The following is a 26,992-nucleotide window of genomic DNA, read 5'->3' as shown; positions in this document are numbered from 1 at the left end:
GGTCACTAAATCTTGCTATAAGCCTTGAGTTTAAACTCTTAAATAAAAAGGATCTGGTTGGTACCATTAGGCACAAAGGGTTGGTCACCATTAAGCAGAGCTTTCCCAGCAGACAATTTCATATACATCTCCCACCCTGTATGGGGTTTATCCTGGGTTCAGACACGTCTTTCAGTCTCTTATGGCCAGGAAGGTATGCTAGCCTAGTAACTTACACATTTAACAAATACCGTGTTTCCCCAAAAATAAGACCTAGCCGGACAATCAGCTCTAATGCGTCTTTTGGAGCAAAAATTAATATAAGACCCAGTCTTATTTTACTATAAGACCCAGTCTATATAATATAATGTAATGTAATGTAATGTAATGTAATGTAATGTAATATAATGTAAATACTGGGTCTTATATTAATTTTTGCTCCAAAAGACGCATTAGAGCTAACTGTTCGGCTAGGTCTTATTTTTGGGGAAACGGTATAAAAATCAGTGGGGGGGGAAACAAATAAAATATTCTTAAAAAATTATTTTAAATTCTGTTTTTTCTCTAATAATACAGCTTTTAAATATAATTTTACTTTTGTGATATCTGTTCTTGCTCTCCCATAAATTTGTCTTTGTGGGTTAATCCTACTAGGAATACATTTTTAAAGACTGACTTTCTCTTATCTGTGTACATTCTCGACTTCATTCTGCCTCTAGCAATAGCTATTAAAACCCCATTCGTTTTGTGTCAGGTCCTGGGCATCGGCACTGTTTATAGTTTGGCAGTGACTGCATGAGTCTGGTTCCAGGTCTTTGTGGCAAAGTAAGGAAGGAAATGGTTTTCATTATTATTGCTTGTTTAAGAATACGTTTCCAATTTTAGGCTCCTACATTTTATGCTGCTCATTTAAGTTCTTGTGCAATTTTTATTGCTTCTTAATAATCTTTTTTAGTTCATTTTAAAAAGTAAACAAAAATTATTACTATATAGTTAATTATATCACTTAAGTGCTGTATAGATTCAATTTTAAATGTTCTATTCTTTCTGTAATTACGGGACATAAAATTATATACTAAATCAAATCCTAAAAGAATAATTAACTAATCTGATTTTTTGAAACACAAGTTATGAATTTATTCAAATATTTGTGGCAATTTTTTATACCTTTATTTGTAACAATAAAGAGGACTGATGAGTGAGGTAGCTTGTTTAACTGTACAATTTCTTGGTATATAAAGTATAGCTCTACTGTCTACCATATATCATGTGAGTAAATTTTACCTATTTATAATACCTTCAAAGTACTAAAGATAACAAAGTAAAAATGTATTCATTGTCACACATAACCACAACCATCACTATAAACCATCCTTACTTTTTTCTATAGTATAGGTTTCACTGACATCAGATTTTTGCCCAATTAAAGTCAAAATACAAATGTATGAAAAACCCAACCTTCAACTTTAATACCAGGTTGGACAATTAAGTTTGTGAACTCATCCTAGAAAAAGTGCTACATACCTCATTACTACGGTCACCTTTGTAGTACTTCCCTTGGGAAGTTACGCACCGAGATCAGCATCTAGTCCACCCTTGAAAGCAATTTTGGAACTCTTTCTGCAATGGCCATCAGAGCTGTCGTCGTATTACCCTTGATGTCCTGAATGTCATCCAGATGTCTTCCTTTCAATATTTCCTTTATCTTTGGGTAAAGAAACAAGTCATTGGGGCAATATCAGGTGAGTAGGGAGGGTGTTTTTACTGGCTAAAAAGTCCCTCACAGACAGTGCCGTGTGAGCTGGTGCATTGTCGTGATGCTAGAGCCATAAATTGATGGCGAAAAGTTCAGGTCATCTAACTTTTTCACACAGCCTTTTCATCACTTCCAAATAGTAAACTTGGTTAACTGTTTGTCCATTTGGTACAAATTCATAATGAATAATACCACTGATACCAAAAAAGGTTAGCAACATCACTGCAACAAGTTCGCAAACTTAATTGTCCACCTCGTGTGAAAATTGGAGTAGACCACATTACCACCATCATTACAGTGTTCAGATGGTTACCTGATGTGTCCACTGAGCTTTCTGGGAATCTCCTGAAATTGTATGGAACTTTTTATGTTTATATGAATGTTTGCATTGAGCGAGGGTCTATAACTTCTATTAAATTCTCTAAGAAGTCTGTAGTAAATGTTAAGAACTTCTAAATAAACCCCATCCCACTAAATTTGTCTGCTTGTTTCTTTCTTATTTTTTTTTTTAGTTTCAGATGTACAAAACAACGTAATAGTTAGACATTTCACCCCCCCAAACTGATGATATCCCCCCCAATCTGTTGCCCCTCTGACATCATATATATCGATTTCAATTCCATTGACTCTATTCCCTATGCTGTACCTCTTGTTTCTTAAACATTGTCTCTGCCGCTCCCCAGACTTGCAATGTCCACTTCTCCAAGCTCCTACTGAGCTCTTCCTGTTGCCACCCATTCTCTACGGTCCAGCCTTCTCCTTAAGGCATTACCCAGTGTCCCAGCCCTTGTTATTGTTGCCTTTGAATCACTATCCCTTCATCTGACAACGAATCTGCTCCGTCCTGTACAGTTCTTTATCTTTTTATGTACTCTTCCCTGTCCCTCCCTCCCCAGATTATAAAATGCCTCACTACAAGAACTATATCTTTACCTTTTTACATTCCAAGTTCATAAATTACACTCTAACATCCTTTGATGTGTGTTCAGTACACAACCTATTGTTCCGAATAATACCACTGGGACAGCCAAGTCCTGCATTAGTCCTTAGGAACCGTTAAAGAATGTTATAAAATGAAAACCTTTTATCAAAGTAATCATTCTTCTAGATAGGAGGTCTAGATATTATAATCTTAATACTGATTTGATGAGTCCTTATAGTTTTTTGCTCTGTTAACAGTGGAACGAACCATGCTAGACTTTCCCCAGCATGTCTCATCTGACAAAGAAGTACGGGCAGCGAGTACAGAAGCAGACAAAAGACTTTCTCATTTTGATATCGAGATGAGCATGAGAGAAGATATATTTCTGAGAATTGCCCACTTACAGGTAAATGGTGTTATAAATCCCTTTAAAAGGAAAGCAATCTATAATAATAAAGTAGAAACTTTTGATCAAAAATACAAATCACTTGAATGCTCTTGGGTATTGTTTCTAATTATAATAATGGGCACAGCATAGTATTATACGATGTTGTATGATACCACTTAGGTTTATGTTTAGTTGCTAATTACATTCTCATAAAATTAAAGACCAGGGGCTAGCCCGGTGGCTCAGGCAGTTGGAGCTCCATGCTCCTAACTCCGAAGGCTGCCGGTTCGATTCCCACATGGGCCAGTGGGCTCTCAACCACAAGGTTGCCAGTTCAATTCCTCGACTCCCACAAGGGATGGTGGGCAGCACCCCCTGCAACTAAAATTGAACACGGCACTTTGAGCTGAGCTGCCGCTGAACTCCCAGATGGCTCAGTTGGTTGAAGCGCGTCCTCTCAACCACAAGGTTGCCGGTTCGATTCCCGCAAGGGATGGTGGGCTGCGCCCCTGCAACTAGAAACGGCAATTGGACCTGGAGCTGAGCTGCACCCTCCACAACTAAGACTGAAAAGGACAACAACTTGAAGCTGAACAGCACCCTCCACAACTAAGATAGAAAGGACAACAACTTGACTTGGGAAAAAAAAGAAAAAGTCCTGGAAGTACACACTGTTCCCCAATAAAGTCCTGTTCCCCTTCCCCAATAAAATCTTAAAAAAAGAAAAATATTAAAGACCAGCTGTAAAAGAACATCTATAAATCTAAGGCTTTTTAGCCATCATGAACTTGATGGTTCAATGTAAAAACCTCTTTGAATTTTCAATATATTGCAAGGTTTATATTCGATTAGATTAACTAGAAGCAAATGGAATTGAGTTGTTTATCTATAAATATTGTGTGGTTTTGGCTATGATATTGATGACAGGTTGTTGATTGTACACACCAGAGTCATTCCTGTTTTTATGCTTACGTTTTTCAGGACTCACAGAAATCATGGATAATGAATGTTGTAAGTGGGTCTGCGCTGCGTGTTTTTGATCTTCTTATCACCAGTGTTGACTTGCTTTCTAGCATTATCATTATATCTTTGCTTTGAATTTTTATTTCAGCAATTTGTTTGGAAAATAACCAATTTTTTGTAATCCTAGGCATTTTTGTTTTATTTTGCATTTTTGCTTTATTATGCAAAACCTCAAAACTTCTGTTTCTTTTAGCAAATTTTGACAAAAGTTGAAATAAAAAGCAGTGTTATTTCAAATGTTTTATTTGTAACTCACTGTAGACTATGTAATCAAGACCTTATTTAGACATGTAAGAATATATGCTATCTATTCTCTCATGTCAGACAAGCAGTTTTCACCCTATCATCGATGATCATCTGTGTGATTCAGTATTGTTGAGCTTTGGCACTACAAAAATAACATGAAATAACTTTATGATTATTCTTTATTAGTCACATTGTTTCCTTTTTTCTTTTTGACCCCAGTTATTGTTCTATTTGATTCCAATCATGGCCTTTATAGTCTCCTATTTTTATTTCATCCCAAAATAATCTAATTTCTATTCTAGTAGTATATATATATTTTAAAACTTTCTCAGAATTTCTAATTGTCTTTGATTACTCTGTTTTCATCCTGACTTCTAAGTTCTCATTTGGGATTTTCTATCCTCAAAAAGTAAAGGTATTTCAATTTTCATGTTATTAATAGAGCCTAATGTTTTGTTACTGTTCTACCTTCTCTGATTATCAATGTCATCAAGATATGGGAGGTTTGTCACTTTCGATTTCTTTGTTATGCTTTCAAATTTTCTATATATAATGCAGACTTAGCCCACTAAATTTGGGGGCAAATTGCTTCCTGTACAGTAGACTAGACAGTAGACTAGCACAACATAGTGACCTGATAGTAAACATCAGCACATTCATCAGATTTGTGTATTTGTTTGTGCTGCTTAGCTTTAGGTTTTTATTGTAATGATTTATATTAGTTTCAGGTTTGGTTCTGTAATTTTTCCACTTTCTAATGGACTGATTACCCTCATCCATGTGGGTTTATTGTGGGGACATTATTAGGGGTTTTTACAATGTCTGTTCAGGCTATATCAGAACAATGAAAAATAACTTTTGTATTGTTTATGTATTGGAGCTTATTTGTTAGATTTAGTTATCTTTAAATACCTTCCTTGACAAATAATTATGCTTATTTAGGCAGTATTTTTAAATTTTGTTTTTAATTACACTTGACATTCAATATTATATTAGTTTCTGGTGTACAACATAGTGGTTAGATATTTATATAACTTATGGAATAATTCCCCCAATAAGTCTAGTATAGGCAGTATTTTTTTTAATCTATAACTATCAGTATTAGTTTTCTTCTAGAATTGAACACTTTAATAAATGGTAAATCTCACTTCACAGTCCTGACAAAGGTTTCTCAATTATTACCTAAAAATCCAGCAAAGATAAAAAAGGTTTTATAGACACTCTTTCCATCCATTGGTGGGAAAAATATAGTATCTTCATGTTAAAACAATCCAGGTATATAATATTTTATTCCAGTGGCCTGCTAAGTAATAAGTACAGAAGAGGGATTTATCACCCTGTTTCCCCAAAAATAATACCTAGCCAGACAATCAGCTCTAATGCGTCTTTTGGAGCAAAAATTAATGTAAGACCCGGTTTTATATTATATTATAAGACCCAGTCTTATGTTATATTAAAATATGACTGGGTATTATGTTATATTATATTATTATATTATATTATATTATATTATATTATATTATATTATATTATACCGGGTCTTACGTTAATTTTTGCTCCAGAAGACGCATTACAGCTGATTGTCCAGCTAGGTCTTATTTTCAGGGAAACACGGTAGTGAAGTAGAGTCTGAATTATGCAGGCTAAATTGAGACATGCTGTTATCTATTATATTTTTTCAGAGCTGTGGGCTTTGGTCTTTCAAATTCATCTTAGCCATTTAGAGATTTAAAAAGAAAAGTTTTAATGTTATTATTGTGATGTACGCTACTAGCCATTCAGACCTAGTACCAAAATAAAGTACAAGAATCAGTGCCTTAAAACTATGGCAAAAAAAGGAGTGGGGGAAAGGGAGGATGGAAGGGAGAAAAGGAGGGAAATAAAGGAGGGAGGAAGACAGGGAGGAAGGGAAAGGAAAGGAAAAGAGGAAGGGTAAAGGAAGGAAACTATGTCCAAAATTCAGCATGGTAATTAATGATAATTCCTGTCGCTTAGCAAGCCTTTTTAATTTTGAAATGTATTGAGTCTAGTCATTGGTCATAGCAAATACTGCTGAAACTTGCACCTTTGTCAAGCTCTTAAAAGCCGAGGGATCCCATATAAAGCATCAACTGCCTTGCCTTAGTTTCCCCACTAGACAGGCACCCCTCTTTTGTGCTTCCCAAGTACTTACCTCTCTATTCACTCACTACATGACACTGACATTATCTGCTAATGTGTATTTTTTTTCCCTTTATGTGACTTAAAACATCCCTAGGATATTCACCTTTGTTTTCCTGCTGCCAGGCATGAATAGGAGCTCAGTAAATGTATGTTGAATGGAACTGAACTAGCCCCAATTCAAATGTGTCTTCATGCAGTGTGGTTCCCCCTCTCTGTCCTCACGTTGCCTGTGGCCCACACAAAAGCAGCACATTTTACAATGGCATATTGAGTTCGTAGCTAGCATGCAGGCCTTTTGGCAGCCTTTCTGTCCAGAATGTCCGCAGCTGCCCAAGGATGTCCTCTGTAAAATAGGACAGAAACCTAACAGTAAATGTAACTGATTGAAAAAAACAAACAAACACAGGAAAAGGCTGCAAAGATAACATTTAATTAAACAAGTTATACTTCTATTTTAGTTACTGCAATAGGATCTGTATTATCGTACTCTTTTGCCTTATATTCCTTTAGCATATTTGAAGTTCATGAATCAGTTTTTCTAAATGATATTCAGAGGAACATACTAGCTTAATCCTCAGGTTCTTTTAACAACATTGCAATTTCTACTTTGTGTGTACAATGCAGAAAATCCCACTGAAATTAGCAACTGGGAATGTGGAGGTCTTGTGGAGAAAAGGGCAAGGTCATGGGAAAGACATTGGGGAGGGTTTGGGGGAAATTGAGAAAATTTTTCATTCTTTTTCTTATGAAATGCTAAAGAATGATAATGAATTAAGGATGGTAGTATGGCATATCGAGCAAAGAACAAAACTAAGAATATGAAGAATTTATTTGTCCCCACTTTCACCACTAATAGCTGTGTGGTCTTAGGAAAATCACTGACCTTCAGTTTTCTTGCAAAATTAAAATGCAAAATACAAGCATATGTGTGTAAGAGTATGTGTGTGCATTCACACATTTATATAAAAGCTTTTTGTTGCAGGAGGAGGGTAGGGCGGAAACTAAATCTTGTCACCACAGAGATGTAAAAAGAGCCCTGCTATCAGATTATATAAATTTGAAAATTTCTTCAGAGAACTTTAGCCCCTCCTCCACAGCCTAAAGTTTCTCCTAAAGAGCCTTTAGTTTCTCTTAAAGCCTCCACAGCCTTTAGTTTCTCCTAAAGAGGAGAAACTTCATCCATGAAAGGCCTGAGACCTGGTTCAGATTCAAGGGTATTAAATTCTTGTTTAGAAAGGAAGATGCAACCACAGCAGAGCAATCTAGAAGTGTTGGCTAATTCCCTCTTAGAAAATCTTCGAGCAGTACGTAATTCTGACTTTGGCTGGCTAGCATAAGGGAGAATATTATTATACCGTGATCAGCTCTGGGCCAGAAATGTGCTATAGAAGCACATTTTAGAAGCACCTTGCTCCTGCCAGAGACCTCTGCAGGTTTCCGAGGCCTCAGAGTCTGACTGGCAAAGGGGGTCTGGTTATAATTGAGTCAGATTTTTGTTATGTGTCATTTTTGTGGGAAGTGACCTATTTTGGTACAGATAATTAATCATTTTAATAGGACCTAAGTCAGGGCTGACTGATCTCAGAACATCTTCTTCTACGTGTTTATACTTACATTAACTATTTGGTGAGTATGTGGTTTTACCTAATCTAGACCATGAATTTGGAGTTTACTATGCTGAGTATACTTCTAGGCTTTCTGAAGTAGCAGCCTTGCTCTTCCCAGATATGGCAAGCCCAGGCCCACCGACTACGAGAGCCAAGCAGAGTGTGAGTAAGATCTCTTGATCAAGCAGAGTGTAGAGTAAGAATTCTGCTTACATTTGCTGGTGAGACTTGCTGTGAGCCTGTGTCCTGAGCCCAGGGCTAAATGTGACTGGTGAACCCCGAGAACCCAAGTACACACACGGCTGTCCCGCTGTGTGCCTGGCTTCTACCTTGGTCACTGCCCTGCTTGGGAAGTCTCTCTGCTCTGTATCTCAGCCTGCTCACTTAGGTCCTTCACAGCTTACCCAGCTCTTGCCAGACCCTTTTCACCAGGGACTTTTTTCTTCTCCCCCTGCTATACAGAGCTACTGCCTACGTTCTCTTCAACCTTACAACTTCCAGTCTTGTACTGTCTACAGACTCCTGTTGCCATGGCCCATACCTCAAGACAGACTTCCTGGCGCTGTTCAAGCCAGGTTAGGGGCGCCTAGATGGCTCAGTTGCTTAGAGCGTGAGCTCTTAACAACAGGGTTGCCAGTTCGATTCCCACATGGGCCGGTGAGCTGCGCCCTCCACAACTAGATTGAAGACAATGAGCTGCCTCCAAGCTGCCTCTGAGCTGCCGGAGGGGCTGCCAGATGGCTCAGTTGGTTAGAGCACGAGCTCTTAACAACCAGGTTGCCAGTTCAATTCCCTCATGGGATGGTGGGCTGTGCCCCCTGCAACTAAGATTGGAAACAGCGACTGGACGTGGAGCTGAGCTGCACCCTCCACAACTAGGTTGAAGGACAGCAACTTGGAGCTGATGGGCCCTGGAGAAACATACTGTTCCCCAATATTCCCCAATAAACTTTTTTTTTTAAGCTGGGGTTTATCACATCCACATGAGCACTGTGATTTGAACTGCTGGCAATCCCTGAGGGAACCAGCCCATAACCCAGTTATCTCCCTAGCCATTCTGAGTTCTTCCCATTGCAGACACCTGCTGCTGCTGGGATCCCAATCTGTGCCAATACCAGCTAGGGAGTGTTCCAACTCCAGTCTTGCCAGCATGCTCAGAAATTCTCCAAGGACATTAAAGAAGATTATTATGGAAAAAAGTCTGACTGCTCTCTGCCTCCACTGAGCATAAATTCAGGGGAAAGTGTGAGTAATGTATGCACAACAAGTATTTTACTACTGAGACATAAAATTTTTTATTGATCGGCAAAGTGAGATACAGATTGTTGTATTAAGTAGTACCCTCAGTCAGAATACAACTATTTATCTGCTGCAATAAAAATGTAAAAACATTACAGAATTATTGCAGCAAGAGCCTTGTGACAATCAAATACAGGCTCTAGAGCTAAGCATAGTTCTTTTAAAGATATAATTAGTTGGGGAAATCTAAAGCTCAGGGATGGACAGCCCAGATCTTTCATGGGGAGAGAGTGCAACTATTGGTAGGTCTCTAAGGCTGAGAGGTCTCTCAGGCTCTAGAAACAGAAGGCCTTCATTGACTCTCAACCAAATCCATTACACCTGCCGACTCTGTTTGGAGTCCATTTCCTGCCAGGCACCCCAACTGACCAGCCATCCCAACTGACCAGCCATCCAGATATGCCATGTACTGTGTTTCCCCAAAAATAAGACCTAGCCAGACAATCAGCTCTAATGTGTCTTTTGGAGCAAAAATTAATATAAGACCTGGTATTATGTATTATATTTTATATTATATTATATTGTATTATAAAATATTATAGTAAAATAAGACCCGGTCTTATATTAATTTTTGCTCCAAATGATGCATTAGAGCTGATTGTCCGGATAGGTCTCATTTTCGGGAAAACATGGTATATATATTCTTCCACCTGTTTTGAAGAACTGTCTGGTGTTTTTGTACCTTGCTGTGGCTAGGGGAATTTTCCATTTTCCCTCAGGGCCCTTCTTTATTTGGAGTGAGTGCTGTTTGAGTTGCTGCTTGCAAGTTCAGCAGTACTGTCCAGCTTTCCTCCTCTGTGTGCAGTGCTGACTCCTTTTCCCCAGATACCTGTTCGTACACAGCATGCTGTAATCCCTTGATCTCTCTTGCCAAATGACAATAAGGTGTTTTTAAAGTGTTGGAAGCCTTTTCCTGGGGTTTTATCCAGCTGTCCTTTTTTGGTATGTTGGCAAAAGAGTCCCCCTCTCCATTTGTGTATAATTTGCTCTTTATTTTTATTCCTACCTTTGAAGTGGAACCAGGGTAGCAAATAACAGAAAATTAAATCCAGGTGATTGATGATAAGGAACATGTTTTGTGAAAAAGACCACTTGGTCATAGAGAATGCTCAGAATGAGATTATGCAAATGTTTCTCTTATCACACTTGCGAGTGGTACAGGCACTCTTGATTCTGAGGCAAAGCAAGGTAAATCTGCTTAGCTTTTTATGTGTTTAATTTTTCTGTTTTAAATGAGCAGACACTCACTAAAGCATAGAGAAATTAGGTCTTCAAAAGGATCTGCTTTGTAATCACCTATGTGCTTCATGGCCCAACTAAGATGATGAATAGATTTGCTTTGGCCTCATGGTTTATAATTGACCCAAGCACTGTTGTAACAGAAATGGTTGTCATACTCTTTAATTTCAGGAAACCTGTGATCTAGGGAAGATAAAGCCTGAAGCCAGACGATACTTGGAAAAGTCAATTAAAATGGGGAAAAGGAATGGGCTCCATCTTCCAGAAGAAGTACAAAATGTGAGTTTATGTTTCCTTTTCTTATTGGAAAAAAAAGAATAAATAAAACAAAAATACAACAAAAAACTGGAACTAGGGAAACGTGTATTATGGGAAATAACGCATAATGCAAATCCATTTACAATGTATTTGATAGTCAATGGTAATAAATTCTACAACTCTTATTAACCTCATGGTCACTGACAAACCACTGATAACTGAATTGTTCTTTAATCGTTTCCAACTTTTATTTGTTTCATGTGTTCTGGGCTTGTTTTCTCTGCTCTGTTTTGTTCTCTGATAGCTAGTTCCAGGTATTCATAGTTCATTTGGATTCTCATTCCCATGGTCTTACAGAGATAGGGCACTGGTAATCAAATCCTTATGATGGAGAATTTTTAAGCCGGCACTCTGGAATGGAGCACCCTACAATTCATGTACAAGTATGCATGCCCCTTATGGGCAGAGAGACTAGCTGCTTTAAAGTGCTTCTCAAACTTTTCTTTTGTGTAATGCCCGTCAGATCTTCTAGTTTCAGAAATAAACTCGGCTGCAGAATTAACTTTATTCTTTTGGAAAGGAAAAAAATAACCCATGATTTATTTCCAGGTGATTCTTCTAGGCAGTAGAACTAGAAACAAGTTAGAAAGAAATCCAAACCAGGTGATGTCAGCATGGCAGATATACCTGAAGGCACCACTGAGATATGGCACCTTTCTCCCACCTAAATGCTCTTTGAACATCTTCTATCCTCTTGATCCTAGTTACAGGAGAAATATAACTCATCTGTCTTATCTGACTTGCCCTTTGGTTAATCAGTTCTGTTTGGGGCACAAACACTGTGTTAGTTAAAATGTGTTTGGTTGCAGCTAACAACACTGTTGAAACAGTAAAAGAGATTTATTTGCTTGTGTAGCTGGGAGGTCCAGAAGTAGTTGGGCTTCATGGGTTAGTTTGGTCCAGATGCTCAGTGGCGACTTTTCTATTTCTCTACTCTGCCTTCTTCAGTGTTACTACTATCCAAAGGGGGCTACCTTTTATTTCTAAAATGGCTGCAAATCTAAAAACCCCACCATCCAGAAGCACATAGAGTAACCCTCATCAAGCCTCCCTCATGTCTTAATAGCCCAGATTGAATCCTATGCCTAACCCTGAGACCCCTTTTAGTCGGAGGAATGCCAGGCCTGGGTCACCTGAACCAGTTGCTACTGCAGCACGGATGGGATTACCCAGGTAATCAGAGGTTTGGTGCAGAGGTAGCATCCCTGGAACTTCAGATAGGATCAGGTCCCCGCTCAAACCACGTGAGTCCTGCAGAGGGGGGAGGAAGTGAAAGAGAACTTGGGGAGACAACCACAACATTTGCAAATGGCACTAAATATGTATTAAGTCAGCAGTCTCAAATTTAGTGGCCTTCAGAATTACCTGGAGGGCTTGTTAAAACTGATTAGAGGGACCTACCTCTGAAAGTTTGTGTTTTGGTAGATATGATGTGTCTCAAGACTTTGCATTTCTAACAAATTCCCAGGTGGTGATGATGCTTCTGCTCAGGGCCACCCTTTGAGAACCAGCGTGGTTTCTATAAATTTCATTATCTTGCATTTTTAGAAGAGTGAGACAGATGAATAAAGTTGTTTCCTGTTGTTTTCTTCCGGTTTCCTTCTATTGCTTCCTTTGATATCCCACCTAATACTTTTTATACAAATGTTAGGGCTCATGAATCACCTTTGTTTGCAAACGGTCTACAAAACTCAGACATAACTTTTCCCAAAGTAGCCGTAGAATTAATTACTCAGTTCTTATCTGTTGACTTACTTCAGCGCACAGTACTGATTTACTAAATTAAAATTTTGAATTGGAAAAGATTGGAAATATGCTAATTATTAATATTAATAGGCTACTAGATTCATTCATCCACTCAGCAACTATTTATTGTGGGTGCGCTATGTACTAGTTTCTGCTTTGACTATACCTCGTAAATTTACTTAGTTCTTGCACATTTACGACAATTTCTAACATATCTCCAGCATTGCCTTTTTGTACATATTACATACAGATACTCATGGACGCAACACAGAAGACTGCAGAAAAGTATTTTACCAAGCACATCTCTACGAAAGTATTTCCTGAGGGTTGGGTACAGAAGTCAATCTTCATATAAAAGTGAAACTTATTTGACTGATGATGATAAGTATGGAAGTTTCATTTTACTGGTAATGTCCTGTATTTCTGTCTTTGTTTCAGGAAATCAAAGCAATGAAGAAAAGAATGAGTGAGCTATGTATAGACTTTAACAAAAACCTCAATGAGGATGATACCTTCCTTGTGTTTTCCAAGGCTGAACTTGGTAAAACTTTGTTATTTTTTTTCTAGATTAAATTAGATAATTTAGGCAAATAATGTCACCTTACAGTTTGTCAAATCAAAGTTAAAAAAATCCTTTAAAAAAAGGATACTACATAACCCACCGTCCCTTCCACAGAAAAGACAACCAAACCATGCGTAGATTTTAGGCCAATAAGAGTATGTACTGTTTCTAGGTACAGTCCTGAGGAGATTTCATAATCTTTCTTGATAATTTATGCTGTTTAACAGCCTTTGGTGTATTGAAAATTTTTTTGCTTCACAAGGTCCCGTATAGTGTAATTAAACTAGTCTCTTCTTAGTCTGTTCTGGATCTTGCTTGGCTTACTTTTCTGCCTGTTCTTCATCTTAACGCCATCTGCACAAGTGCAATGAAGCCTATTTATAATTTGAATCACCATCTCCTAGGCCCCCTGTTCTCTAACATCACCCCATTCCAATAACATCAAAATGATATTGTAAGAATTTTCATTATTTTACTGGCATTTTACTTCACAAAATTTCCGGAGTTCTTCAAGACACCACGTCAATGCTAAATTAACCAATAATGAGTGGAAAATTTGATGTGTGAGAAAATGATTTTTTGCAGGTGCTCTTCCTGATGACTTCATTGAAAGTTTAGAAAAGACAGTCGATGACAAGTATAAAATTACCTTAAAATATCCACACTATTTTCCTGTCATGAAGAAATGTTGTATCCCTGAAACCAGAAGGAAGTTGGAAATGGCTTTTAATACAAGGTGTAAAGAGGTACTATAAATGTTTGCCTTTTTGTTGTTGTTTTTATGGAAGATTTTAAGAAAAGGGTTTGCTTTTTTTACCAATGTTGAAGTCGGCTCAGAGACTAATATTCCTATTTGTGTGAGCATTGTGCTTCCTAATTCCTCACACCTACAAGATTTAGCTTTTTGCTTGCTCATTGGCAACCTGCGTGGTAAGGCCATGGGCTAAGTTATTCTAATAAAAGTAGTCTGGATTAAATAAACTTAAAGTTGTATTCTTCTCTCAAGTCAACAGTCCATGGCTGGTGGGCCATCTCTCTTTCTTCAGCAAGTGACTTTCAAGGACATTTCAGTTGTCACCATTTCCCTGCCTGTTGGGAAGAGGGAAAATATAGAACAGAGCAAATATTTAAGACGACCTGGAAATGACATACATCAACTCCATTCACATCCCATTGACCCAAATTCCATCATAGAGCCATATCTAACCACAGGGGAGGCTGGGAAATGTAGTCTTTATTTGACAGCCATTTGCTCAGCTGAGTGGATTCTATTCATAAAAGGAAAAAAGGAAAAATTAGAAATGGATTCTAAAAATCAACCACCCAGCTGCCCCGCAGTCTGTCTTTCTGGCTATCCAAGTAATCATCGGCACCGTGTTAACCACATGTCAAATCCATTCACCAGGTGTCAGATCCCAACCAGTTACTGCCTTGAGCTCCAGGACTAAGCTCTCTGAGTGATAACAAAGTCCTCCCCAGTTGTTGCTTCTCATGATCTAGAAATGTATGAAAGGGAAGACAAGTTGTCTGGCCCTCTCACCCGCAACACACACACTCAGTGGTAGAGTAGGAACAGAATAACCACACTAGAACTTCCCATTTGGAAAAAGAAAGAATGGGAAATGTAGCAAGCCCATACCAATTTTCGGAAACAGTTTGGCAGGAATTATGAGGATTCCACTCTGGTGAAGTTCCTTGGCTAGCCGATTGTACTTACTAGGTCTCCTTTCTGGCAGGAATTTCTTTAACAGTTGTACTCCGTGGCCCCTGGTTTTGCCTGCAGGGAATTCTTTCCTGTCCATTACCCTCCATGACCATATCCAGGAAGCAGATTCCTGCTGATGTCAGTTTGAAGCCTGAGGGTTGCTTTAGGAATCAAATAATCATAAGCTTTTGTAGGCCAGGCTTATATCTTTGGTAATAAAATCCCATTAAAACCTTAGTAGATTTCTTGTCTGTTTGCTTCCATCAGACTCATGTTAAAATAACTGTACGCAAAGATTTCTTTTGGTCATAGTTTTTAAACCTACGAAATCTTATATACTAGCTGGGGTCCACTTTGAGGCCCTCTGAAACAGTTGGCTTGAGGAGAAAGGCATCATTCTCAAATTTCTGCAGTTCAATAACTCTGAGTGACAGTCCTTTCTCCTGATGTTAGGATTACAGGGCAATTGGCTTTTCCAGACATCTGAAGCCCCAGATTGTGATCCATCCATAAGCAGAACCTCTCTTAGAGGAATTCTTTTCCTTCCATCTTTGCAAACTGATCAATTCTCACTTGAGTTCATCTCTCTCATGTAACCTTTCTAAAAGCAACAAATGCCAACAAATATACACCAAACATTATAAGTTTTCCCAAAGAATTCCCCTACAGCTAAGACTCAGTAGGTAACTGGCCTGCTATCCTAGTTATGCAGTTTTACTGGAATCCATGATACAGTGAGGATTACCAGCTTCCCAGCCTGCAGTGTCTGCATCCTCACTTTCCATTTCTTTATGTTTTTCATTTTTGTCATAGCAGCGCCTTATTGCTAGTATCAATCTATGTGGATATTAGGGTATAGGTTATGCAACTATACAAAAGTTACTCTACTAACCAAAAGCACAGTGGCTCAGATAAGATAAAAGTATCTCTTCAGAGAGGATAAACATCTGCCAGGTGGTGGGAAGACTGGGGAATCATTGCTTAATGGTTACCAAGTTTCTGTTTGGGGTGTTGGAAAAGTTTTGGAAACAGATAGTGGTAATGGTTGTACAACAACGTGAATATAATTAGTGCCACTGAATTGGACACTTAAAAATAGTGAAAATGGTATATTTTATGGTATATATGTTTAACCACAATTTTTTTAAAAAGGTGAATGCTCTAGAGCTGGAGGTGAATGGTCCAGAGCTGGAGGACGGCTCTGCCATCCTTAGTTATGTGGCCTCCAGGGTCATTGTTGTCATCTCAATACAGCTAGCAAGACAAGCATCTATAAAGAGATGACCCAGAAATTTCACTCATCACCTCATTAACATTCAACTGTCCCAATGTGTATCATCTAGCCACAACTAGATTCAGGGAAGTCTGGGAAAAGTAGTCAGGTGACCATGTGTCCAGCAGAAACTCAGAGAATTCTAGTAGTAGAAGGAAAAATAGGGGAATAGATATTGGGAGAAAATTGGCAGTTTGGAGAGAAGGTCTAGGGAAACTGAAAAAGGTAAACGACAAACTCAACCTAGTTAATTTTAGACATTGGAGAATTATACTATGTGTTTTATCTATGTTTCCATTCTAATTTTAAAGTAATAATAATTATAACAGATAATTACGTAGTGTTTGCTCTTGTACCAAGCACTTTTCTGTGCTCTTTACGTATATCTTCATTTGAATTGCCCTATGCCTTAGCTACTTTTATTATCCGTATCTTACAGATGAGAAAACCGAGGCTTAGAAAGTTAAGGAGTGGACCAGCCCGGTGGCTCAGGCGGTTATTGCTCCATGCTCCTAACTCCGAAGGCTGCCAGTTCGATTCCCACATGGGCCGGTGGGCTCTCAACCACAAGGTTGCCATTTCAACAACTTGAGTCCCTCAAGGGATGGTGGGCTCCGCCCCCTGCAACTAAGATTGAACATGGCACCTTGAGCTGAGCTGCCACTGAGCTCCCGGATGGCTCAGTTGGTTGGAGCGCGGCCTCTCAACCACAAGGTTGCCAGTTCAACTTCCACAAGGGATGGTGGGCTGTGCCCCCTGCAACTAGAAAAAAAAAATGGCAACTGGACCTGGAGCTGAGCAGCGCCCTCCACAACTAAGACTGAAAGGACAACAACTTGAAGCTGAACAGCACCCTCCACAACTAAGATTGAAAGGACAACAACTTGACTTAGAAAAAAAGGCCTGGAAGTACACACTGTTCCCCAATAAAGTCCTGTTCCCCTTCCCCAATAAAATCTTAAAAAAAGAAAAAAAGAAAGGTTAAGGAACTTGCCAACCGTCCGACAACTTGTAAATGATGGAGACAAATTTTGAACCCAGGTAGTCTGACTTTGGTGTGTGATGTTCCTTAGAAACAGGTCCATACATAATTTGCTGGTTTAATCATTGGGAGAAGTTTTTCTTTGACATTTATTTATTTTTTACTTTTTATTGGGGAATATTAGGGAACAGTGTGTTTCTCCAGGGCCCATCAGCTCCAAGTTGTTGTCCTTCCATCTAGTTGTGGAAGGCGCAGCTCAGCTCCAAGTCCAGTCGCCGTTTTCAATCTTCAGTTGCAGGGGGCACAGCCCACTATCCCATGCGGGAATTGAACCTGCAACCTTGTTGTCGAGAGTTTGCACTCTAACCAACTGAGCCATCTGGCTGCCCCTCTGTAAGCTCAGTGACAGCTCGCTGTCTTCAATCTAGTTGTGGAGGGCGCAGCTCACTGGCCCATGTGGGAATTGAACTGGCAACCCTGTTGTTTAGAGCTCATGCTCTAACCAACTGAGCCATCCGGTTGCCCTTGACATTTATTTACCTTTCCTTTTATTGTTTAAAAAAACAATAAAGCAATATCATTATTTACATTTTGAATACAAATAAAATACACAAAAATTTTTGTAATAATTTAAGAAAACTCCCTGAAACATTTTTAAGTGTAGAGTTTTGTGGCATTAGGCATATTCACATTGTTTTACAAACATTACCATCATGCGTCTCCAGGCGTTTTCATCTTTCCCAACTGAAACTTCATACCAATGAAATACTAACTCATCATTCTCCCATTTTGTTTATCCATTGGTGAATATTTGGGTTGCTTCCACCATTTGGCTGTTATTAACATAATGTTGCAGTGAACATGAATGTACAAATATCTGTTTTGAGTCCTTGCTTCTTCTTTTTTGGGATATGAACCCAGAAGTGGAATTGCTGGATCGTTTGGTATTTCTCTGTTTACCTTTTTTTTTTTTTTGAGGACTGTTTCCACAGCAGCTGCAGCAATTTATGTTCCCATTCACAATGCACAAAGATTCCAAATTCTCCACATCCTCATCAACACGTATTATTTTCTGGGTTTTTCTGAAGTGGCAAATTTTGTGTTATGAATATGTTACCACAAAATAAATTAATTAAAAGAAGAAAACTATGTTACCACAATGTAAAAAACATTCAGGTATCAATATTTGATGTAGTCCCGTCAATGAAACTAAATGCAATCACTATAGTCTTTTTTTTTTTTCTCAAAGATTTTATTGGGGAAGGGGAACAGGACTTTATTGGGGGACAGTGTGTATTTCCAGGACTTTTTTCCAACTCAAGTTGTTGTCCTTTCATTCTTAGTTGTGGAGGGTGTCATTCAGCTTCAAATTGTCCTTTCAATCTTAGTTATGGAGGGCGCAGCTCAGCTCTAGGTCCAGTTGCCGTTACTAGTTTCAGGGGGCGCAGCCATCATCCCTTGCGGGAGTCAAACCAGCAACCTTGTGGTTGAGAGAATGCACTCCAACCAACTGAGCCATCAGGGAGCTCAGCGGCAGCTCAGCTCAAGGTGCCGTGTTCAATCTTAGTTGCAGGGGGCAGAGCCCACCATCCCTTGTGGGACTCGAGGAGTTGAACTGGCAACCTTGTGGTTGAGAGCCCACTGGCCCATGTGGGAATTGAACCGGCAGCCCTCGGAGTTAGGAGCACGGAGCTCCAACCGCCTGAACCACTAGTCCGGCCCCTAGTCTTTAAGAATATATTTTTACTCTAAGCTTACAGTACCTAAAATTTTATTAAGACCTCATACCTGTCTCCTGAGGTTTAAAAAGTCAGTTGTTTCAGAAGTACAATTGGATCATGAATCAAAAAAAAAAAATAATTCTGTAGCATTGAAATAATTTACTAGAAGTTGGGATGGTCTAAAAATATTTGACGTCTCACCAACCTAAAAATACATGTAGTTACTATTTTAAAACTTTGGAGCTAACTAATTATTATTATTTGTTGTTTATTACTAGGAAAACACCACGATTCTGCAACAGCTACTCCCACTTCGAGCCAAAGTGGCCAAACTACTCGGCTATAGCACACATGCTGACTTTGTCCTTGAAATGAACACTGCGAAGAGTACAAGCCATGTAACAGCTTTTCTAGGTTAGGTTCTTCTTTTTTTAGTCACTTGTACATTTCCATTTCTTTTTTTCTATGACTGTTTTGCTGCATGGTACCAACTTGACAGAGGGTCTCCGAACCTAATATGCTTTTGAGGACATCCTGTTTTTCATTCATTTAAGAGAAAGTTATTGATCACTTACTCTGTGTCAGGTAATGTGCTTGGTTCTAAGGTTTGATCATTGTTTATTTTACTATTATAGTAATAGTAATTGCTTCATTCTATCTTGTATCTTTGGGATTTTTATACTAATGCCTAACAAGACATCTGGGGTCCTAACAGACAGTATTATATTAGCCCACTGCCAATAAGTAATTGGTAGTTATAGAATGGGTACTTATGAATTCATATGAAATAATCTGACAAATATGACATAAATGAAAATAAAATATATAAACAAAAATAAAACATTTTATATTCCAGAAGCCACTTATTATATACAAAACTAATATACAATAATATATGTGAAAACTATTATCTGATAACTATATTCACATTCATTTAAAAGCACTTTTTCACTAATCTTTTTAAAATCAAGGTTCTTATGTCTGTGACATTTAGTCATTGGTACTCTATCACTCTTCCCCATCCTTATCTCAGTCTAGGTATCACTATTCCAATAGTCACTCTGTTTTTCTCTTTCATCTTAGTGAAAATGGTTGACTAATGTAGCCTTGGTAAAGATACCGATTTTCATTGTAATTGTCTCTACTCAGAGTTTACTGAAATATGATTTTTTTTAACTTTCCTCACTGACCCTTTTCAAACTTGATTTGCCTTTAACAACCAGTCAAAGTTTGTAGCCTATTACTTTGGTGTCTTTTTATTAGCTTAATTAAGTTGGGTATGATTAATAATGGGTTAAAATCAGCCTTCAGCCCAAGATTTACTCCACTATGTCCTTAATGGCCATACGTTGAATTATTAATATATACAAGGTCTGGGAGTTAAGTTCATGAACTTGTTGCAACAATATTACTAAGCTTTTTTGATATCATAGGAATTATTCATTATGAATTTGTACAAACTGGACAGTTAACCAAGTTGACTATTTGGAAGTGCTGAAAAGGCTGCGTGAAAAAGTTAGACTACCTGAATTTTTCACCCACAATTCATGGCTCTTGCATCACGACAATGCACCAGCTCACACGGTGCTGTCTGTGAGGGAGTTTTTAGCCAGTAAACAAATAACTGTATTGGAACGCCCTCCCTCCTCACATAATCTGCCCCCCAGTGACTTGTTTCTTTACCTGAAGATAAAGGAAATATTGAAAGGAAGACATTTTGATGACATTCAGGACATCAAGGGTAATGTAATGATAACTCTGATGACCATTCTAGAAAAAGAGTTCCCAAATTGCTTTGAAAGGTGGACTAGGCTCTGGAGGCAGTGCATAGCTTCCCAAGGGGAGTACTTTGAAGGTGACTGTAGTGATACGCAGCAACGAGGTATGCAGCACTTTTTCTAGGATGAGTTTGCAAAATTAATTGTCCAACCTCATATGCTGGCATCAGATATGACATTAGCAGGTGTTCCATAAATGGTAGCTATTTGTCATTATATCATTCATTCATTCATGAGACATTTATGAAATAACTACTCTCTGTATTAGGCAGTGCACTAAATGGTAAGACCATGGAAAGGAATAAGATGAGGTCCTTTCCTTATTGAATTTTCCACTGAGTGGTAACAACAGATTTGAACAGGTAATTGCCTTCTATTCTAATGCATGTTATAGAAGAGAATGGCTCAGGGAGCTAACAGATTTGGTGAGAATGTTTTCTTCAATGGTGACAGCATCTACTGAAATTTTTCCTTAATAACGACTTGATTAAGTTAATTTTTTAAAGTAGTTTTCCCTCTAATTTAAAATGGTCATATTCCCATCTGAGTTGTCCTCTTGCTGCTCGTATTCACTTATTTTCTGACAGGCCTAATCAGAATATCTCTTCGTATCTCCTATGAGTTTCCTCCTTTCTCTTCGCAGCACGCCTCAGACTGTTACCTTCACCCCACACATTGGGGCTGCCTCCCTAACTGCCATGTCCCTTACAGAGCCAAACACTTCTGTCTTACATAGGAACAAATTGTGAAGAATAAATAAATAATAAGAGCATATTTATTTCACCAAATACAGTGGAAATAGTCAAATTAATTAAACACAGTATATAAATTGTGGTATCCATCTAAACGGTGGAATTGCTGTGTCAAAATAGATTTTCTTTATAGGAATGGGGTAGTGATAACTAAACCCATGGCCATCCAAGGCTCTGAGCAAGTGTTAGTAGTACTGCTCACAGGTCGCATTTGATTTATTTTCCCTGCCTTCCTGGGGAGCCTCACCTCATTGAAGAATAATCATGCACATGAGTTTATTTTCACTATTGCTTTGTTCCCTGAATTAATAACACTCTTGAGTCAGAGTTCTCCGAGATAAACTTCAGCTTTATTGATGCTGTGAGGAAGTGGCCTGGTTTGGGTGGTGCTAAAAGGAAAAGGAGCGAGGAGCCATAAAAGAAATTATCTTGAAGAGAACAGCAGTGCTGTCATAATGGAGCCTGCTTTCCCTTCCCCCCTCTATCCCTCCCTCCCTGCTTCTCTCCCTCTCTTTCAGTTTATCTGTATCAAGTACTGCAAAGAAGAAAGCACCACGCCAAACACGAGTGGTATGTGGGAGCATGCTTGCCCCCAAGAGCAATAGATCATTGAGATTTTTCACACTTCCCTTACAGATGATTTAAGCCAGAAATTAAAACCCTTGGGTGAGGCAGAACGAGAGTTCATTTTGAATTTGAAGAAAAAGGAATGTGAAGAGAGGGGTTTTGAATATGATGGGAAAATCAATGCCTGGGATCTGCATTACTATATGACTCAGACAGAAGAACTCAAGTACTCCATAGACCAAGATATCCTCAAGGAATACTTCCCCATCGAAGAGGTCACCCAAGGCTTGCTGAACATCTACCAGGAGTTGTTGGGACTTGCATTTGAGCAAGTGACAGATGCTCATGTGTGGAATAAAAGTGTTACGCTTTACACCGTGAAGGACAAAGCCACAGGAGAAGTTTTGGGACAGTTCTACTTGGACCTCTATCCAAGGTACTGACGATCACATTGTTTGAAGGGACTTTAGGGATTTGACTCTTACCCAGACTAACACTCTTGTCTTCCATCGTTCTCTTTCCTGGTGCTTAGTAAAGGTATTAAAGATGTGGGCTCTGAAGCCAGAATGTCTGGCTCCATCACTTACTAGGCAGGTTCTTCATGTTTCTGCGCCTCAGTTTCTTTACAGGCCTATAAAATGGGAATGCTAATCCTACCTGCTTTGTAGGGTTGTTGTAAGGATAAATGGCTAATTACATGCAAAGCTTTAATCAGAGACTACCCAGCATATGGCAAGTGCTTAATGTTAGCAGCTACCATCATCATCATCATCATAATCATTATTATCATCATCATCATCTAGTTCGTGTACTGCATTTACGTCATTTAAAATTGACCCCCAAAATGTTTGTTGTTCAGGTGATGTGTCTGCCAGTATTCTGAAATCTATAGCCACTAACCCTGAGTCTTATATAGTAGGAACAGCAAAATCTTTGCAGTCAGTCAAACTTGAATTGGAATGTTTGAGTGACATGACCTCTTTGAGACTCTGTTTTCTCATCTGTAGTATGGGACTGATGATCCCTTTGCAGGATTGTTTTGTTCGTTAAACTATATATGCAAATTACCAGGCTAGGTATTCAGTTAATGGTAAGAATTAAAAATATTATTATATCTGTAGCATGTGGTAACTTGGGACTCCACAGTGTTTCATCAGACAGGAAAGGATCACTTTCTCTCTAGCCTGCTTTCTAAAACAAAGCCAGTGTGTTACAGTTACTAATCCATTTTACTATAAATATGCCAAAGGATATTACGGTATTTATCTAGTTCAGTAGCAATAACAAGTTTGAAATTCAGACTTTGGGTGACATCAGGTAGCTGATTGCAAAAAGGCTAGAAAACTGTTGTTCAGACAGCGAGCAGAGAGATCTTATCCCAATGCTTTATGGACTTTCTTGCACTTCTGAGATGAGCTAAAAATAAACCCATGTCAAATGTAGATGGGTCTATTTTTAATTGAAAAGTGTCAGCATACAGTTTGAAGCCAAGAACTCTTTCAGGGATTAATCCTCCAACATTGGAGCTTCTTATAACTGCCTCCATATTCTCTTCCCATGTCAAAGATAGTTCTTGCCACCCCATCCTGCTATCTCTCTGCCAAGAGATAATGGGTTTCTTTGAGATCTGGCCGTTGCTACCAGAGGACAATCTTTTGTGAGAGTGGTGACAAGTGACCTACTTAATATTCACTTCCTGTCACCTTACATGCTTGCTTCCTAAAGGATTAAGTTGGGTTTTGGGGGTTTGTTTGTTCGTTTGTTTTTTTTTTGTTTAATTAACTCAAAAAAAGAATACATGGAATAGATTCAAGAACAGACCATTTTTTAAATCACATTTCAATTTTCATTAATCAAATACTAAGATCTCAAACAAAACAAAAACACTCTGAGGGTTCCAACATGAGATTGCCAGCTAAGGACATTCTTTAAAATCACCAGAATTTTATTTTAAAAAATGTAAAAAAGCATAATCTCAGAATAAGGAATCTTTTGAAGTTACATAAATCAAGTTTATTTTTTTAAAGGAAGGTAAAAACCCCTCAATTCACTGATTTTTTTTTTTTAATTGGTAGAAAGCCTTAGATTTTAAGCGATTCTTAGATTTTTTTTTTTTAATTCTCCAAATCTTTTTGGAAGAAAACTCAACTGTTGTTTCTCCAACACAGTAGCACCCATATTACTCTCAAATCAAGAATAGTTTTGTTGCCTTTCATAATATACCAAGAGGTATAAAATGTAACAGGTTAAATGCCTCCCAGATTATTTTAGTTTTCCTAGGTTAAAAATAAGATTTGTAGATCTGTTTACTTGTTTACACATTTCCAACTAACTACATGAAATCATTCCAGAAACACTGATGGGCCCATTGAACAACCCAAGGTTGGGCTGCCTGAAATTTTTATCGAATTGAATGCATGGTGTCAGGGTACATATTCTTTCCTCTGCCTTTCCTCTGTCTGCCTTCCCTTTCAACGTCCCAGCTTGCTCCTAGCTCAGCCTTGGCATGGTTCTGGTTTGTTTGTTTGTTTGTTTGTTTGTTTGTTTGTTTGTTTGTTTAAAATAGATTTTATTTCTTAGAGCAGTTTTAGGTTCACAGCAAAATTGAGCATAAAGTATAGAGATTTCCCATATATCCTGGACCCACACATGCGTAGCTTCCCCTATTATCAACATCCCCTACCAAAGTGGTACATTTGTTACAATTGATAACCTACATTGACACATTATTATTACCAAAAGTTCGTGGCTTACATATGGTTCATTCTTGATATACATTCTATGAGTTTGGACAAATTATAATGATACGTGTCTAGCATTATAGTATGCAGAGTAGTTTCACTGCCCTAAAAATCATCTGTGGTCTACTTTTCTCTCTCCCCACCCCACCCCCACCCCCAATCCCTACTGTTCTTTTTACTTTGTCCATAGCTTCACCTTTTCTGGAAAGACAGATAGTTATAATCGTACAGTATCTACACTTTTCAGATTGGCTTCTTTCACTTAGTGATATGCAGGTAAGGTTCCTCCGTGTCTTTTTATGGCTTGATAGCTGGTATCTTTTAAGCACTGAATAAATTCCGTTTCCTGTTTGTAACACAGTTTATTCCATTCATCTACTGTAGGACATCTTGCAAAAACTTCCAAGTTTTCGCAATTATGAATAAAACTGCTGTAAACATCTGTGTGCAGATTGTTGTTTGGACATAAATTTCCAACTCCTCTGGGTAAATACCAAGGAGCACAGTTGTTGGTTCGTATGGTGAGAGTATGTTTGATTTTGTAAGAAACCGCCAAACTGTCTTCCAGAGTGGCTGCACCATTTTACATTCCCACAAGCAGTGAACGAAAGTTCCTATTCCTCCACATCCTCACCAGTATTTTGGGTGGTCAGTGTTGTCTAAGTATGGAGTGGTATCGCATTGTATTTTAATGTGCATGTTCCTGATGATATATGATGATATTTGAACACCTTTTCATATACTTAGTTTTTTTCAATTGAGTTGTTTTCTTATTGTGGAGTTTTAAGAGTTCTTTGTATATTTTATTTATCTGATACATCTTTTGCAAATATTTTCTCCCAGTCTGTGGCTTGTCTTCTCTTTTTCTTGATGGTGTCTGTCTCAGAGCAGACATTTTTCATTTTAATTAAGTTCAGCTTTTGAGTCCTTCATGGTTCATCTCTTCAGTGTTGCATCTAAAAAATCATCACAAAACCATTTAGATTTAGAAAGTCGTTTAGATTTGCTCATACACACACACACGCACACACATATGTATATGTGCATATATATGAAATTTTATAGTATTGTATTTTACATATAGGTCATTTTGAGTTATTTTTTGTGAAGAATATAAAAAGTCTGTGTCTAGACACATTTTTTTAATTTTTAATTATTATTATTATTTTTTTGCATGCAGATATCTAGTTGTTCCAGCGCCATTTGTTTAAAAAACTATCTGTGTTTCTTTGTATTGCTTTTGCTCCTTTGTAAAAGAGCAGTTGACTATGTGGATCTGTTTCTGGGATCTCTATTCCGCTCTGTTGGTCTGTTGTCTAGGCTTTTGCCAATACCACACTGTCTCGATTACTGTAGCTTTATAGTTAGTCTCAAAGTCTGGTAGTGCCAGTTCTCTGATTTTGTTCTTTTCCTTCAATATGGAGTTGTCTGTTTTGAGTCTTTTGCTCCTTCTGAGAAACTTCGGGCTCAATTTGTCACTATCTACAAAATAACATGCTGGGATTTTGATTGGGACCGCACTGAATTTACAGATGAAGTTGGGAAGAACTGACATGTTGCTAATATTGAATCTTCCTATCTATGGACATGAAATATGCATTTATTCTTTGATGTCATTCATCAGAGTTTTGTAGTTTTCCTCGCATAGATCTTGTACATATTTTGTTAGATTTATGTCTAAGTGTTTCATTTGGGGGGGGGGGTGCTAGTGTAAATGGTAATGTGTTCTTAATTTCCAATTCCACTTGTTCATTGCCAGTATGTAGGAAAGTGATTGACTTTTGTATGTTCATCCTGCATCCTACAGCATTGCTGTCAACACTCAGCAGTTTCAGGAATTTTTTGTTGATTCTTTTGGATTTTCTACAGACAGCATGTCATCTGCAAACAAGGACAGTTTCACTTCTTCCTTCCCAATCTGTATACCTTTTATTTTATTTTCTTGTGTTATTAGCTAGAACTTCCAGTATGATTTTGAAAATGAGTTGTGAGAGGTGACATCCTCCAGAACCTTTAACAATTAACAATTTTAATTACTTGAAATCCTTTGCCTGATAGCTCCAGCAGCTCTGTCATGTCTGAGTCTGTTTTCTTGTGCTTTTTTGCCTCTTGACATCTTTGTGAGCCTCACAACTTTTTATTTTTTTTGGAAGCCAGATGTCTTATATAAGACAGTAAAGAATGAGGTAAATAGTTTTAAAACCTGAAAATGGGCACATAATTAC

General features: G+C 38.1%; 1 protein-coding gene across 2 annotated transcripts in view; it reads left to right on the top strand.

Annotated features, from left to right (window-relative positions):
* NLN (neurolysin) overlaps positions 1 to 26,992 on the top strand; it is a 92,622-nt gene that overhangs the window by 38,465 nt on the left and 27,165 nt on the right. For both annotated transcript variants that reach the window (XM_081053156.1, XM_081053155.1), the window contains exons 3-8: positions 2,915 to 3,063; positions 10,794 to 10,901; positions 13,125 to 13,227; positions 13,834 to 13,994; positions 19,208 to 19,343; positions 22,096 to 22,462. In XM_081053156.1, coding sequence (XP_080909282.1) covers positions 2,915 to 3,063; positions 10,794 to 10,901; positions 13,125 to 13,227; positions 13,834 to 13,994; positions 19,208 to 19,343; positions 22,096 to 22,462 — 1,024 coding nt within the window. The remainder of the gene's footprint in view (positions 1 to 2,914; positions 3,064 to 10,793; positions 10,902 to 13,124; positions 13,228 to 13,833; positions 13,995 to 19,207; positions 19,344 to 22,095; positions 22,463 to 26,992) is intronic.

Source organism: Rhinolophus hipposideros (genome assembly GCF_964194185.1).
Source record: "Rhinolophus hipposideros genome assembly, chromosome: 7".
Taxonomy (NCBI): Eukaryota; Metazoa; Chordata; class Mammalia; order Chiroptera; family Rhinolophidae; genus Rhinolophus; species Rhinolophus hipposideros.
The sequence above is the reverse complement of the archived record's forward strand: the minus strand, read 5'-3'. Positions and strand labels throughout refer to the sequence as shown.